Source organism: Dysidea avara, chromosome 8, assembly GCF_963678975.1.
Source record: "Dysidea avara chromosome 8, odDysAvar1.4, whole genome shotgun sequence".
Taxonomy (NCBI): Eukaryota; Metazoa; Porifera; class Demospongiae; order Dictyoceratida; family Dysideidae; genus Dysidea; species Dysidea avara.
Window position 1 is genome coordinate 33,130,189 of NC_089279.1, and position 17,313 is coordinate 33,147,501.

General features: G+C 38.6%; 3 protein-coding genes and 1 long non-coding RNA gene across 17 annotated transcripts in view; 2 read left to right on the forward strand and 2 right to left on the reverse strand.

The window, feature by feature from the left end:
- Positions 1 to 7,669, reverse strand: part of LOC136265202 (uncharacterized) — a 45,424-nt gene extending 37,755 nt beyond the window's left edge. For 3 of the 4 annotated variants that reach the window (XM_066060047.1, XM_066060048.1, XM_066060046.1), the window contains exons 1-6: positions 7,534 to 7,669; positions 4,484 to 4,623; positions 4,253 to 4,424; positions 4,026 to 4,204; positions 3,323 to 3,511; positions 1,550 to 2,131 (exon numbers count right to left, since the gene is read on the reverse strand). In XM_066060047.1, coding sequence (XP_065916119.1) covers positions 1,550 to 2,131; positions 3,323 to 3,511; positions 4,026 to 4,204; positions 4,253 to 4,424; positions 4,484 to 4,623; positions 7,534 to 7,610 — 1,339 coding nt within the window. In that variant the 5' untranslated portion in view covers positions 7,611 to 7,669. The remainder of the gene's footprint in view (positions 1 to 1,549; positions 2,132 to 3,322; positions 3,512 to 4,025; positions 4,205 to 4,252; positions 4,425 to 4,483; positions 4,624 to 7,533) is intronic. The other variant, XM_066060049.1, reaches the window with a different exon arrangement.
- LOC136265214 (uncharacterized) overlaps positions 1 to 17,313 on the forward strand; it is a 272,681-nt gene that overhangs the window by 5,185 nt on the left and 250,183 nt on the right. The gene's annotated exons all lie outside the window — the stretch shown is intronic.
- On the forward strand, positions 7,820 to 16,213 carry LOC136265224 (uncharacterized). The gene is made up of 3 exons (XR_010705441.1): positions 7,820 to 8,012; positions 15,678 to 15,841; positions 15,891 to 16,213. It is a non-coding gene; the product is annotated as an uncharacterized lncRNA (long non-coding RNA).
- LOC136265205 (adhesion G protein-coupled receptor E2-like) overlaps positions 15,323 to 17,313 on the reverse strand; it is a 53,182-nt gene continuing 51,191 nt past the window's right edge. For 5 of the 6 annotated variants that reach the window (XM_066060058.1, XM_066060056.1, XM_066060057.1 and 2 more), the window contains 4 exons: positions 15,880 to 16,044; positions 15,643 to 15,834; positions 15,490 to 15,593; positions 15,323 to 15,436 (listed from right to left, as the gene is read on the reverse strand). The gene's annotated coding sequence lies outside the window, so the exon portion shown is untranslated. The remainder of the gene's footprint in view (positions 15,437 to 15,489; positions 15,594 to 15,642; positions 15,835 to 15,879; positions 16,045 to 17,313) is intronic. The other variant, XM_066060054.1, reaches the window with a different exon arrangement.

Genomic DNA, 17,313 nt, shown 5'->3' on the forward strand with positions numbered 1-17,313 from the left:
ATACTAAACACATACATACATTAACACATGGATATATAGCAAGGACAGATACAAAAGCTGGCAAGGGTATAACAACACGCCTAGGTCAAATGCAGGTGGTCAGAGAGAAACTTTCACCTCCTATAGTGCTATAAACATACATCTAATCTTACAGTAAGATTTTCAGATGTCAGAGTTTTAACTGGGATGTATGCATTAACATCAGTATAAATGTTCTTGCTGAGTAGCAGTCAACTCAAATTTACTCACACGGTATTGCTATGACAGTACTATTAACAGTTATTGACTGCTCTATTAGAGTATCTTGATTGTTTACAGGATTATTCTAGTAGACACCAGAGAAGGGTGTGGGGAGGACATGATTCATGCTCAAAATGAAGCACTCATCATGTGACAATGAACAAATTGTATAACACACTAAGCTATACTATTGCACTACTAGTTTGAAGCCTCAGCATTGCTCGAGGCTGGTTTTAAGAGACATCTTTTCTGGGTGGTGGTGCAAGCTTGAATGGCAATTTCTGGCTTTGCATGGTAAGGACCTGGCTTGATGAGAATCAGTTGTGCACTGGTGGATGGTCTGTTACAGTTACAGTCAACCAAACATTTTCTGTATTGATTCTACTGCACATCAGCCACTAAGGCACCAGTATGGTCATGTAATCTTTTGTCTGACTTCAGTTATAGTCCCTCTCAGTTATAATAACTTGAAACTGCTGATGAACTATTTGGATAGTTTTGTCTTCAAAATGCAGTTACATATCTTGTTTTACTAGTGTTAAATCCCTAATTTACTATGTGCTGTAGCTATCAGCAAGTTCTAAAGCTTTCCAATTAAGCCTCCATCAGCACATTAAAAGCATAATAGGCTGGAGTACTATGCCAGCATATAAAGCTGATATTTCAAACTTGATTGTATGAAAATCATACTCTCTAATAGAGCAGTCAGTGGAAACTGTAAAACTGCAATAGAGTACTCAAATATATTTCCTTACATTGACATATCTCGTAGAACAAGTCATTTTGTAGTGAACTACTCTAATAGAGTATTCACTGATTAAAATGTGTCCAAGATAATTGCAAGAAATGTTATTAACCAAGGAGCATAAATGCAAGCATATAATGGGAACACTGAATGAGCATGATAGGTAAAAATTTGTTGAAAACATTTTGGGTAAAATTTTGAGCATATATTTGACTCAGGCCTATTTCCAATAGCTAGCAAAAAGTTACTATGGAATTATGGTGGTCTAACCACTTGCCAACACATTTGCCTTACAAGCTTAACTTCATTTGTATTTTAAACTTTTGTTTCCATCTTCACCAAAGCAAATTCACCTGTATACCACAAAATAGAAGTTCTTTATTGTGGACTCTTGTAATTATGTATAGGACAAATCAAGTCAGTTATAGTTTTTGTGATTTATATAACTTCCTTCTTGGTACATAATGTTGCTTAGTTTAGTAACTTTAAAATAGTGCATGTTTAACTGTAATATAGTTTCAAGTAGTTTCATTGTGTAATTCATAAGCAAAATGTTAAACTTACTTCGATTTTTACACAGCTGTTGGGAAAGATTTTTCTCAAGTTGTTCCAGAGCTGGTTCATCAAGGTTGTCTACCAAAAATACCATGGATGGGTCACCGGTAATAGTGTATAATTGATCTTGATCAACATTTCCTATTCCTACAGCAAACAGCTGATAGAGTTGCTCTATATGAAATTTCTTAGCCTCTCTCCGTAATGTTATTGGTTCGTCTTTTGATTTACCCTCAGTTAGAATTATAGCAATGTTGGGATAGTCAGGTCTAAAACCCATTGAATCACTGTGGGCAGTCGCATTGAGAAGATGTAATATGGGTATATATTTGGTGCCCCTCTTCTTAGGGTAATCAATTTCCTTTAGTGCTGTAGTTAATGCATGCTTGCTTCTGTATTGCTGTAAATCAAACACAACTCTAGCATTTCCAGCAAAATACATTAGTCCAACCAAGCTCCTTGTTAAACCAATGTCTAAAAATGAAACTACTCTTGTTGTAAAATTTCTTATTGATCCAACTAAAACATTTTTCTGTATACTTACTGAAATGTCAAGTACAAAGACTACATCATATCCATTAGTTGTGCATTCTATAAAAGGAAACACATAAATGATACAACTATACATAACAATATAGGACACCGATTGTATATGCATACACTGTGTAAAATCCCCCTATATTGGACATTTTGGATTAGAAACTTCAGTAGAACATCCACACTACCAGTGACTCTAATATAGTAGTCAGCAGGGGCAGATACAGACTTTTAAAAGGGGGTTCTACCACTCCGGAATTGAAACTTCAGCCTACCTGTAAGTCTAAGACCAAAAAAAAAAAAGAAAAGGCAACTACCTGCTGACAATAGATCCCCTTCACCACCAACTACATCTTATATAAACTACATATGTAGTTTGCTACACTGCTCCTCAGAAGAATACTGTGACTGCTCTATTAGAGTATCTCAAATTAGAGCCTCTTCCAAAAGGGGGTTCCATCGAACCCTTTGAATCCCCCTGGATCTGCCTCTGGTCAGGTGTATCTTGTTTTAATCTTTTCTGGCTGCCGAGCAAGAACCTGACTTGTTAGCATTTTCTTCAAAGTTCAAACTTCATTTTATGACTTTTTTGTTGTCTAGAGGGAAACCCAATGGGCTGTTAAAGTTTCAGCCTTATCTGGTAAGTGCTTTAGGAGTTATAGTGATAGACAACAAGAAGAGCAAAACAATTCGATTTGTACAGTGCCTATATGGGAAAAAATTACAGGCGCTTGTTTGAACGATCATAAGTCTCGAGTGCAACAGGATACAGAGTTGGGACTTGTCTATTCATCAAGGTTTATTTTTTGGCCAAAATACACCCATGCTATTTAACAAGAAGCTTAGAAACAGTGAAGATAAAGTCACGTTTTACCGCAACGTAACCAAACATACGTCCATATGTAACTCACATTTGCTTCATGATAACAAAGATAGTCTTACTCTTCATGAATAGGCAAATCCATTGGTATATTAGATATTTCAATTTGAGACTTCCTTCACTAAGTGTACGCAAAATTATTTATGTAGCATGCATTATATACCTAATGCATTTCAGTGGCATTTATCTCAAAACAGAATTACTTCTTTCCCTCACAAGATTAGCAGCAAAGTCAATTTCATTTTAAAGGCCCCCTATTCAATAGCTACAAAGTCTGTATACCTACCAACTGTTTAATCTAGAGTGGGCTCTGCGACTTAAAATAAGCCTGCCGGTGGCAACTTTAAAGGGTAAGCATAATTTACCTTGGTCACAGAAAGGTTCAGTGCTATTCCAACTTCCATCATTCTGACATTTCCTATTATCAGTATCATTTAACACAAACCCATTATCACATGTATAAGTGCAAATGTCTCCAACATAATGAGCTCCATCATCACTTGAAGAACAATTCATTGTTCCATTACCAGGAGCAGTAAGGGGTGGACATGTAACTGCAGCATATAATTGATATAAACAAGACAAAAGGAGAATGTGCAAGTTTGCACGCATGCACACACACTATACACACACAGTCAGTTGGTCAGTCATCACATCAGTCAGTTAGTCCGTCCGTCCGTCCATCCGTCAGTCAGCAAATGGATAGATGGAGAGACTGACTGACCATATGCATGCAAAAGCACTCATTATTATGGTTACTGATTTATGTCACGTTTCCATTTGTTTTCTATAAGACATTGAAGAACATGGAATCAACTGCAAATCACAATACAACAATGTTTTGACCAGTAAGAGTCAGTGTCCACTGTACATACAAGAGTGAGTTAATAATACGTTGTTGGATTGCAATTTAAAACTGAAAACGTACAAATACACAATAGGAAATTCCATAAAAGCACATGGTCAAACATGGTAAATCACATGGTCAAGTAATCCTATATACTGGAAACATGTTGCAATACTAACATCTCAGTGTATGTTATGTGAGTATTCGTGTATGTTGAATACCTGCACAAGTGTTGTAAAACTCATTGTTGCTATTGTCCATCTGATTTAAAAGATTGAGATTTGTGGTCCGTAATTCCCTCTCAGTGCCACTGAGTACCAAACTGAATTCTGTGTCAGAGCAGTTGTCAGCAGCTGATTGCACTGAACCAGAGTGACACTCAAGTCGTCTTACAAGTTCACTACATGTTCAAGATGAATAATAACATATTATAGTGTGTACTATATACCTGGAGACTTCCTCAAAAGAGATTGTCAAAAATACTTGAGAACAATTAATAATGATATCATCCACTGCCCAAGCTGGACTAGCTACAGTGTTATGTTGTACCCACCGGAAATGCACATTACTTGCTGTTTCATTTGATACAGTAAATTCTAGCTGTTCTAGTAGAATACTCTCTGTATACACAAAAGGACAAAATGTTATCTGTATCCCAATTTAGTATACAGTAAATTACCATTATATGAGCCGAGGGTAGTCCAGTCTATACCAGTCTTATATTGGAAATACACTGGATGTGTTAAACTGCTATCTACATGATCAGTGCCATTACAAAATTGTCCATCTTGAGAAATGTAAATGTTGAAATCTATTAAACTAGACAGGTACATATATGGAACACTGTACATGCATGATAGTCTCTAAATTCATCTATGTAACTGTGTAAATATTACATGTTTCAAGTTAAAGAGTCATTGCATGATGGATTGAGATGTTTGTGGTAGTAAACTTAATGAACCATGCATACAACATGAACACACATCATTAGTTGTAACAACAACAGTTTACTCAAAGCAGCCAATGATATTCATACAGGATGTCATAGATACTTCCTTACTGAGAAGCAACCTATCAAGGAATTGTAATATTATTGGTGACCACTAAACAATGGATGAATGGTGACACATTTCAACATGTCTGCGCTTAGGAGTAGACTTGAGAACATACCTATAGGGAAACCCAGAAACCCTCCTTTACAACCTATTATATATGCATACCCAACTCTCAGTATCATACACACTTCGAGCAAATGGATAGCTACATGCTTCAATCTGTATTGCATACACTAAACTTTTATGCAGTAGCTTTAATGACAACCACAAATGTCTATATGTCATAAAATATATTATCAGCAATGTTTCCTTTCCACACACTGCCCAAATAAGTATACTTAAACCCTAGTGCGTGGGAGTATCAAAGCGCCGCGCTGGGTTATAACTACCATACAGCTAGACAGAGCGGCGCTGCTACTGTACGATATATTAGTTATCACCCAGTGATAACTAACTTATCACCCTGTTGCGGAGCCACTCAGTCTCTTTCGTGACATCATAATAACCGCGAATGGCATTGTTTACCAATGGAACAAAGAGCCAAATAAGGAAATATTGATACAAGACACACCAATACAGCACTTAAAACTACCTAAATCTTACAAGAACACTGTTAATCCTTTACACAATAACACTACAAGTTACCAATACGATAATTTAACAAATGTCAAGAATAGTACGTGACGATTTTCACTCCAGCAATCACTCCCAACAGTCACTATGGTGAAGAACTAACTTCCTCTAGCTTCATCGTTCTATCTTGGACTATGGTAGCCATTTGTTGGTCTTTATTTTTCTCTTGCACACCACGCGACACCACTATACCAATTTCTGACGAAGGCGAATCGTACCTGGAACCGCTGCTTCATAACACCGCCCTTCGCTACAGTTTAGTAGGCAGTATGTAAGGACTCTCTAGTAGAATCTCCACACAATTCGGACGAAATCTTGAGCACAGTGACAGGAACTCAAACCGGAACTTAATTTACTACTTGTAAACTTCTGCGCACTGGGATATAAAACAGTTATATCCCGTATACTCGGATGATATCATTGTTATTACACTCGTCCTCGGCTCCGCCTCGGACTCGTGTAATAACAATGATATCACCCTCGTACCGGGATATAACTATAACTCATGACTTCACTAACTTTTATATAGGATGTATGATGTGCTTGTGACAGCTGATCATATAATTCTTAGAAAATGATTTTATGGTTTGATGAGTATCATAATATAATCATAGACTTTGGAGGATAAGCTGGTAGCATTTCAACTATTTCTCTTTGTCATAGTTGATAGATTTTATGTGTCTAGCTATTTACGTATGCTATAAAAAACAAGTACACAAAAAATTGGAATTTTCAACTAGAGTAGTGAGCATAGCACATCTACAAAAAGTACTGAAACAAGTTGGAGTAGTGCATGATATCAAATCACAGTAAAACAATGAGAAGTGCTATATCCCTGCTGTGTATTTCCATTATGATATCTTGAGCATGTACGGTAGGGATATAACACTCACTTATTATTGCTCTATCTAATGTAACAGCCTTCGTTAGCTGGAATTTGGCTGCCTTATATAAGGAGATGGGCGATAGATGACTTCATGCAGCAGACAGGATGGAATAGTCTAGAGTCTGAAACTGTAGATCATTATTGGGGTAGAGATGTAAGCCCAGTTCCTGCAGTCTAGAATCGGATGATGCACAAATGCATGAGAGTCAACCGAACTTTAATAGCTTCCCTAGATACATGGCAAACTATAGGGCAGCAAATACCAGGGTAATATAAAGTGGTGCTTCTTGGAAGTTGTAACACTTAAGATAACATAACTTGTTGACTCCAGCTTTCTTATAGTATGATTCTTGATGCTTATATATGGCATCCACACATAAATGAAACCTCAGTAATGAAATGATGTAGTTCCTATAAATCCACAACTTGTATTCCCCACAAATTGGAAGTGAAGATAATAATTCAATTAAGCCGAAGGCAGTTACCTTTTTGTTTGCAAACGTTTATAAGGACATATCAATAAGTTTCCAAATTTTTTGATATCAATCTAGTTTCTTAAACACAACTCTCAGATTAGTTCAATGCATCTCCCCTTTTCATGCAAAGGTCAGCACTATGCTACTGATTTCATTGTGAAAGAAACTGAAATAACACTAACTAGCAACAAATTTTGGGGACATGGGTATAGCTAGATAGTTGTACTTACATGGGTGGATGTAGATAGGTGCTGCAGGTCTGAAGGTCCAGACTAGAACATACGCGTAGCCATACTATTATACTGTACAACCCCTCCTCTTGAAAAATAGGCCCAGCAAAAAGGTCGCAATTTCAAACTTTTTAAGTCCCAACCCGAAACCTTGACATTGTATTATTTTTAATAACTGAAATGTCAATTTTTTTCAGTAGATCACGTTTCCAAAAATTTCCTGGGGGACACACATACACCAGACCCGGTCAGCGGCACTATCTTCGATTCGAATTCGCACATCTTGATCACGCCACACAAAGAAGTCCACTCTACCCAGATAAAAAGTCTCACTATGGCACTGTCGTATGCACAGCCCAATCCCTGTCGACTCACTGGATAACCAAAGAGCGACCTCGTTTTCGATATTGATGGACAATATAATGGCGTGACATACTATACAAACATACCAATCCACTGTTTCACCACGTTCTAGAGCGCCAACATAAAGTCCCAGTATTGCTACAAGTAACCTGCCGAGCGTCATCTCATCGCTGACCCACTTCTACACTGTATCAATTAACTAACGGAGTTTTACTGACATAAGCCCCACCCTTCACTTTAAATTTGTATTCGTCTGAGGTTAATGGGTCAACTACTTCATTCGCAATTGACGTCATTTCTTCATCCAATGGAACGTGTTAATTGAGTGGAAAATAGAAGTAATCAGTTGTGGTCAGACATGTTAGGTACAGTGGAACCTGTCTATAATGGTCACCTTGGGACCAGATATATCTGGCCTTTATATATACAGGTGGCTGTTATAGAGAAAACCTGTATAAGGTGGTCAGCAGCATTTTAGTGGCTATGGCCGTTATAAATGTGTGATTATTATTAAGAGGCTCGCGCCAACCGCAATACAGTAACATTTTAGTACAGAAAGGACAAGGTGAGCTTGTTATGAATGTTGGTTATAGCTATTGAATACGTTTAAGCATTGAAGCCTGATAGATTATATAGTATTCATTGAAAGGCAAGCATTAATTGAAACGGTACCGTGGTGCCACTTAACAAGCCACCATAAAAGGTAGCGACCGCTATATGAAGGAGAAAGTTATGTATACAGTAATTCATAGGCGAATTCTTGGTTGGCCGTTATACGCGTTAGACAGGTGACCGCTTAATGCAGACAATAATGCATACATTTGTATGGGAAAATGTTTGGGACCTCGTGTCCATGGCCGTTATGCAAAGGTGACCGCTTAATCCAGGTGACCGTAACACAGGTTCCACTGTACTTACAAACACCTTTAACACAAATAGCACATGTCATAAACCTTTTGTTTAAAAAAAGAAGAAAAACATTAGCTACAGTAAACATCCATTGCAGGTGTTCCATTGCCTGTGTCAAGTCACTGATCAAGTCATTGACATCCTCCAATCCAACACTACAAAAGAAAGATAAAGAATAACATTACTAGTTTCACCAGAAAGGTGTTGTCTACTGTAGCTATACGTAAAAGTAGAAAACTTAGGTAGTTGAGTACTCGGATGAAAAATCTCATATTGCTAATTATTGCTGGATTTGGAGGAAAAGTTGCAGAGTGATCTACAAAATATACAAAATTTTCCACCACAGAAACGTTTAGTATCACTTGTCACTATGGTTTAATGCTATCAGATATCATGTTAAGGGATGCTGCTATAAAAGTGTTGTTTGGAATATAGGATATGTCATGAATACGCTTTCATGGAACACTTATTTACTCCACAGATAATAGTATTATCCAATTACTCAAGCAGCCTCTGTGTGTGGTTCACGTGTGTGTGTGTGTGTGTGTGTGTGTGTGTGTGTGTGTGTGTGTGTGTGTGTGTGTGTGTGTGTGTGTGTGTGTGTGTGTGTGTGTGTGTGTGTGTGTGTGTGTGTGTGTGTGTGTGTGTGTGTGTGTGTGTGTGTGTGTGTGTGTGTGTGTGTGTGTGTGTGTGTGTGTGTGTGTGTGTGTGTGTGTGTGTGTGTGTGTGTGTGTGTGTGTGTGTGTGTGTGTGTGTGTGTGTGTGTGTGTGTGTGTGTGTGTGTGTGTGTGTGTGTGTGTGTGTGTGTGTGTGTGTGTGTGTGTGTGTGTGTGTGTGTGTGTGTGTGTGTGTGTGTGTGTGTGTGTGTGTGTGTGTGTGTGTGTGTGTGTGTGTGTGTGTGTGTGTGTGTGTGTGTGTGTGTGTGTGTGTGTGTGTGTGTGTGTGTGTGTGTGTGTGTGTGTGTGTGTGTGTGTGTGTGTGTGTGTGTGTGTGTGTGTGTGTGTGTGTGTGTGTGTGTGTGTGTGTGTGTGTGTGTGTGTGTGTGTGTGTGTGTGTGTGTGTGTGTGTGTGTGTGTGTGTGTGTGTGTGTGTGTGTGTGTGTGTGTGTGTGTGTGTGTGTGTGTGTGTGTGTGTGTGTGTGTGTGTGTGTGTGTGTGTGTGTGTGTGTGTGTGTGTGTGTGTGTGTGTGTGTGTGTGTGTGTGTGTGTGTGTGTGTGTGTGTGTGTGTGTGTGTGTGTGTGTGTGTGTGTGTGTGTGTGTGTGTGTGTGTGTGTGTGTGTGTGTGTGTGTGTGTGTGTGTGTGTGTGTGTGTGTGTGTGTGTGTGTGTGTGTGTGTGTGTGTGTGTGTGTGTGTGTGTGTGTGTGTGTGTGTGTGTGTGTGTGTGTGTGTGTGTGTGTGTGTGTGTGTGTGTGTGTGTGTGTGTGTGTGTGTGTGTGTGTGTGTGTGTGTGTGTGTGTGTGTGTGTGTGTGTGTGTGTGTGTGTGTGTGTGTGTGTGTGTGTGTGTGTGTGTGTGTGTGTGTGTGTGTGTGTGTGTGTGTGTGTGTGTGTGTGTGTGTGTGTGTGTGTGTGTGTGTGTGTGTGTGTGTGTGTGTGTGTGTGTGTGTGTGTGTGTGTGTGTGTGTGTGTGTGTGTGTGTGTGTGTGTGTGTGTGTGTGTGTGTGTGTGTGTGTGTGTGTGTGTGTGTGTGTGTGTGTGTGTGTGTGTGTGTGTGTGTGTGTGTGTGTGTGTGTGTGTGTGTGTGTGTGTGTGTGTGTGTGTGTGTGTGTGTGTGTGTGTGTGTGTGTGTGTGTGTGTGTGTACATACAGACACTCACGTGTGCATGTGTGTGCTAGTACACATGTCCCTGAGTATTACAAGTAGCTACAGACATACACATGTGCATACCTCAGTCTAATCAACCCATCAGTTATTCCACCCTTTTTCTTCCCTCTTCATCCATTAACTTTCCAGAGTTAGTCATTGAGGCAGGGAACTCTATCAAGCTACCCGTACCCCCTAGTGACACAGCAAGTGATATCAGCTTTACACCCTGCATGTCATATATAACAGATTGTATTAGAAGCAACAGAAGAATAATTTCTTATGATACCTAATTAGTACTCTACAGTACAAATGACTTGTAATTGAATTGTTAGCTCGCAAACTTCACAAATGTAGCTGGTATGATAGGTAGGGCTGAGTGATACTACCGTTTTAGCGATAAATCGCAATATTTTGAAAGTATCAATATTGTGATATTTTGTTATTAACTATCATGATACCATGCTTGTACATTATTGTCATTAAAAATCCATTTGTTTTGCTGTACTAGGCTCAAGAATGGGAAGTTGGAAAAGGCAGATACATGTATGGTCGGACGCGGACACAGACATTTTCAAAAAGCACTTTTACATGTATATAACAGTTATTTTTCATACCTAATGCTGTCTTTACAGCAGTCTTCACTTCCAGACCCAGACGTTGATCGTGTCATAGCGTTTATCCATTTATTAGCACACGTGCAAAGGACTAGACCAGCACTCCATAGCATGCCAAAGACCATATAGTGTTATACACATGCTCTAAAGTCTAATACAGAGTTATATAGTTGTAGAGATTAACTTGTATTCCCCATGCAACCTAGCTTAGCAGGCCAAATCCACAATCTTACGCCTTTTAGTATAAGACGCAGGTGTTTATACCAAATGTTGAGGGTTTCAAGGACCTGGCCTACGAGATTAGGTTGGGACATGCTAGATTAATCTCTGTGACTCTGAATTAGATTTCTAGAGCACATATACAACACTATATGGTCTTTAGAGTGTTAGTCTATCCTTCGCACATGCGCTTATATATGGGTAAGCGCTATGAAAAGATCGATGCCTGGGTCTGGAAGCGAAGACTGCTAAAAAACAGTGTTAGGTATGAAAAATAACTGTTATACTAATCTAAAAATGCTTTTTGAAATGTCCATGTCCGTATCTGCCTTTTCCAACTACCCCTCAAGAATCCTTGTAAGTCATAACCTGGTTACCCCTGCAGAGAGGTATGAACACCATCACATAACTTCAAAGCATGAGTTACAATAACTGTTGTAAACAAGTTGACTGTAGCTAGTTTGATGCACTTTCTGCAGGAATACTGAGGAATACACTACGTAGCACCAGCTATGATTGACATATTTGTAAGTATCGTGAACTATTCAGTATTGTGAATAGTGGCTTTAGTATCGATCATGATACTAAAATGGCAGTATTGCTCAGCCCTAATGATAGCATGATATTGATATATAAAGAGACCTTCCAAACGTACTCATGTAATTTGATCTATTCAGCAAAAAAAAACTTGGTTTCAGCAAATTAGAAGTCAGATGGCTTCAAAAGCCACTTCCCACCATCTGATATTACATGGTCACACAAGCCATAAATGGACGTACCTCATGCAATTCATACACTACAATAGTAACTGTATACTATAGTAGGGACCACAAAGGAGTAGGCATGGCCCACGAAATAATATCACCCAAAAACCAGCCTCAATTTTCCCTGATGACGATGAGGTAGTATTGGTTAGGTAAAACTAAGCCCAAACAAGCTTTCAAATCGACCCGAAATGCTTTCAACAAGTTGCTACGGAGTTTAAAAAAAATTATTTGATGGAATTTTCTACTGACTGAGTAAGCAAGTAACTGACTGATGCCTTCAGACAAGCGTAACTCGATAACGGCTAAGGCTACGGGTTTGATTTTTTCACTGTTTGACGTCGCTTTGGCCCGACAGGTGCCTTTTGGCATACCACAGTACGTACAGTGCATTCTTCATGGACTTACCAGTGTCCTTCTTTGTGTCCCATTCATCTTTGCTGACAGCGATGCACATCCTTTTTTCCATTGTACCTTCTTGCACTGGAAAGCCTTAATACAAAATGTAACACTGACACCTCAGATCAAAGGAATTTCCAGTGGATAAATTTCCATGTATACCAAAGGTGTCAACTTGGCGGTAGCACATGATGGCTTCTCTTCGCAAGGGAAATCGTCCGTATTTTTCATAGTAGCTATTTTGATTGCAGAGGTGCTTTTCAAACAGTTCTTGATTCGTACTGCTGTGTAACGGGTTGAACATAGCCGACAGCGAAGCGTAATGAATACTTCACTTTTCAGACGATAATTAATATAGATGGGGTGCGTGCCACTATTTCTTTTGTTGTGCGTGGATTGTAGAGGTGCTTTTCGAACAGTTCTTGATTCGAAATGCTGTGCAACGGGTTGAACATAGCTGACAACGAAGCATAATGGATACTTCACTTTTCAGACAATAATTGATATAGCTGGGGCGTGCAGTGCATTTCAGATGCGGTATGCTTGGGTTCACCAGTCTTAATAAGATTATTACAAAAAAGGTTAACAAACAAGTACACGAAAAATTTGGAATTTTCGACTAGAGTAGGGACCATAGCACATCAATAAAAAGTACTGAAACAAGTTGGAAATGCACAGTAGGGATATAACACTCCTTATTGTTTTATGGTGATTTAATATCATGGACTACTCCTACTTGTTTCATCAATGTGCTATGGTCCCTACTCTAGTTGAAAATTCCAATTTTTTTTGTGTTCTTGTATAAGTATATACACATATGACTACTACAGTAAAACCTCCACTTTACGACTAAATAAGACCACCTCATGACCATTACCATATTACATACACATAGTTCCCAAACACAGCAAAGGTATAGTTTGCGTTTCACCTAACTCCATAGGTCCTATTAAAAGTGGTCTTGCTGTACAAATTATGAATCTATCTCATGCACTAAGTAATAAATCTACTGCAATGGACTATGTAATAACAGTGATTTTATTCTTACAAACCTCTACTAGTTTACTGCCAGCTTCCTTTCCTCCGACTACTTCAAATGATATCATTCCACTGAAATGCTTCATTTGTTTCTTGGCAATTGTGTGGTGAGGATGAGACTCAAGTCCTGGGTAGAACACTGCCTCTACCTGCAAGGTGATTCAAGTGAATGGTAGCAATAGATCACCAACACATCTACACAGTACAAAATGTTATAGGCAAGCTACTTATTTGTTTCAACAGCAAGAAGGAAATGTTGCAGAGAAGGTTCTCTTTTGATAGTGAGATTTTTTTAGGGGGAAAATTTTTCATGAATTACACTATCCAAAATTTCCAGGATGGGAAGGAGGGGATTATTGTTTCTTGAGGATCTTTTATGCATTTATGATACTCAAATAATGCCAAATTACAAATTTTGAGGAGGAAGTTTTTTTTTAGATAGCTACTAATCTATGAAAATTGCAAAAAAATCCCCCTAAAAATCCCACTATAAAGAATCAAGTCACCACTACCACAGTTGTAATGTCTAACAGTATATAAAAGCTTTGGCCTTTATACAGTGGGATAGCACTTACAATATTGTACATAGAGTTGGTAGGTATATATTTAGTTAACTACTTTTTGGATACCAAAGTGGTTTTCTACAGTACAATACTGAAAATTAATGCCAATTTTTATGTAGCAATTAGTTTAAAAAAAATCATTTAGCAGCCCATACACAACAGACAGACCTGTTACAGACCTGCCACAGAATACTGTAATGTCTCAAGCATCTGTAACAGATCTGTTTTAAACAACATAATATAGTACTCACAGAGTTGGCTCCAATTTACACTACCTGTTGAAACCATGTGAAAACTCTGTGGGATGATATAAGGTGTGTAGTGATACTGTAATCATATAGGGTGTGTAGTTTCTGTAGTGATACTCATTTGGTCTTTTAGATGAATATTGTAAACTGTTGAATACCCAAAAAAGAAAGTTATGTAGAGCAATTCTGGCTTTCCACAGGATAGCAGAATCTTTGACAAAGTTGTCTTTACTAGTAAGCTAGCAATGTGGTGGACTGAAATCCTTGTACATCTTACTAGGGATTTGCTGCAGAAGTTTACACTAAGATGCGTGAAAGCCTAAACATTGGGTTTTGGCATATAAAGTTTATGGTTTTTCAGTTAAAATTGTAATTTGACAGGTTTATTGAAAAAGCCTCCCAATTACATAACAGGCTGAAACGTTGGTAACCTGCTAAAGGAAGTTTGAAAATGATACGAATGGTACATGTTTTGCCAAGACAATGTCACACAATACAACATGTTACATGACATTGTATGTACATATCACCCAAATGAAGAATGTTGATTGATACACCCTAAACTACAGTGAATATAACTTTGCTGTATGATATTATCATCATGGATGACTCCCTACTCAGTAATAGTTTTTTTTGGGCTACCTTTAGACATGCCATCTGTCTTCTACAGATAGTTCTTTGAAAAGAAAAGAATCAAGCATACGGGCTCTTTGTGTAGGACTGAAATCTGACTATATACTGTATTATCTCAATGGTTGTGTAAACTTTGCACAAGCCATAATTTGTGTATTATGTTTTAAAAGTCTGTAGTGACTCTACAGCTCTGTAACAGGTCTGTATCAGATCTGTGATGGACCTAATTTCCGTGCTGCAGCAGACATGTGGCAGCTATATAACAGTTTCAAATACAGACTTGTCGTCAGCTTGAAATAGGGCCTACTGTAACCAGCCTGTAACATATCTGCCTGTTCCATATGGGAGTGGCCATACATGAATACAAGCCCCACACAGACGCAGACAAACAAGTATAACTGTAGCAGTATATTCACCAGCCTTTATGCTGGTTTGTTACTATTGGGTACTTCTAACCATATTTTGTAGTATAGTTTTGTAATTTTATTCATAAAACTATACTAATAACACAGGTGTGGGTGTAAGTACAAATCATAATGTATCTAACTTTTAGTGAATGAAGTATTTTTTTCAATACCATACTATTCCTCAAAAATGCAATACTGCCCATTTCTAATTTAAAAATATAATATGATTTGTTTAATCTAGTATGTGATATCAAATGAAAATTTTTTGCTCTTACTTTTGGATGTTTCTCTAGAAATCTTGCAATAGCTAATGTATTTGAAGAATGTCGTTCCATTCTAATCGGAAGTGTCTTTAAACTTCTATGAAGTATGAACGCATCAGACGGCGACTGTCAGATAACAAACACTAAACAGCACTTCATCATTACACTGCAGTTCTTACTAAACTAGATCCTAATAGCACCAAATACCAGTGTGCCTTCTTATATAACTCCTTATTACAAAATGAGAGGCATCCGGCTGTTATATCAGACCATGTACTTTGTGCTAAAAAACAGTATTTAAATACGGTAGAACTTTCATCTGTTGTTCTTACCAACTGTGTAGTGATATATGTACTCCATATTTCAGTGGTTGCTGCACATATACTGATCCAAATGTGCCATCAACTACAGTTATTAATTGGGGATGATGTTCAGCTAACTTGCCAAATGATTCCAGATCCAGAATTGACATCTTGCATGGGGTTGCAGGGAGTTTCAACATACACCATCTAATAGTGGAAGATCTGTAAAGTGAGTGTCAGAAACCACTACAATATGATCACACTTACCACATTGACAGGCATTCTCACAGAGTTCTCTAGTTTCAAATCGGTTAGCATTTCCTTCACATCCACCATATGTAAAGGATTCACATCTTTGTGAAGTTGAGTTTTAAAACCACCTAGGAAAAGCTGCTCTGCAAGGTCCAACTACAACAGGCAGGCTGCATAGGTCTACAAGTGAACAAACATAGCTGGACATAATTATATGGTGCAGTAATTGTGCACATTACCTAGTCTAATAGACAGTTTATTGAACTACTTTACCAACTATACATGTAAATGTTATAGCTATAATATTATGGAAGCACGTACCGTCTACTGTGACTACAACAGCTTCTATAATTCCGTAACCAGCGTTCACGTAACCAGCTAGGAAACATACCACTGCAATATTCAGAAGCTGCATGGTTAAAATGTAGTTTATCAACAAATTAAAATCAATTGATGCTTGTCACTCTTTAAATAGCTGTTGCAGTGAACCTTTGGGGCTTTACAGGGGGAAATGACACGAAACTGCTGCCCCACTATGGGGCATTTGACGATCGTTCATTAAGTGCCCAAATATTTTTTGTTGTAACTTTGCTTCGCTATGTCAAATCCCGAGTAAACCCCGCGTTGCAACTGGGGCCAACAGTGGGGATTTGACACGATAGGTTTGCCCTACTATGGGGCATTTGACATTCGACCGTGTCAAATCCCCACTATAGCCCCATATATGCCCGAGGGGGGGTGGTGGGGCAATACATTGATAGGTGCATAAGTCATCGCAACAGCAGCAGCGAGTTGTCGGCGCCCACCCCTTTCGTAGAGCACAGGGCGGACGCCACAGCCCAAGTACTGACTAAGTACGAAGGGCTCCGGTCAAAGCTAAACGCCTTTATGGTAAACCCCTTTAGGTGGGGACTATTCTACGGAACGGAACGGAACGGAATGATGGACTAAACCACGGAACGGAACGCTTTCTCAAATTGAAGCTTGCAACTTACCATTGCTGAAACTTCCCTTATAAGTTAGCAGTGGCATCAGATCTCCAGTGGGTGATTAAACATAAGATAAAAAGAATTAACGGATCGATTGTGGGTTTTTGTTGGTTGTCATTAGTAATGAAGTATTATTGTGGGATGAGCTGTATCAGTGATGTTCATCCATACGGAAGGGAACTTTATGTGAGCTGTTTTTCTTATTTAGACAGTCTGGGCCGGTCTTTCAAGTCATAAGTCAGTGTATAAATAAAGCAAGCAGGAAGATACTGGTAACAGGAAAGAGCCAGCTGAATTAAAACTTGAAGAATTTTGTGCAGTGTGTGAGGAGCAAATATTTAGGCAGACCGCAAGGAGGGTGAACATCACTGAAGTGTATGCATGGAGTTATTTATATATTAACAGCTGGTGCAGTGGACTAATGCCGTATTCAATAGTGAGCTGATTTTATCTGTTGCAC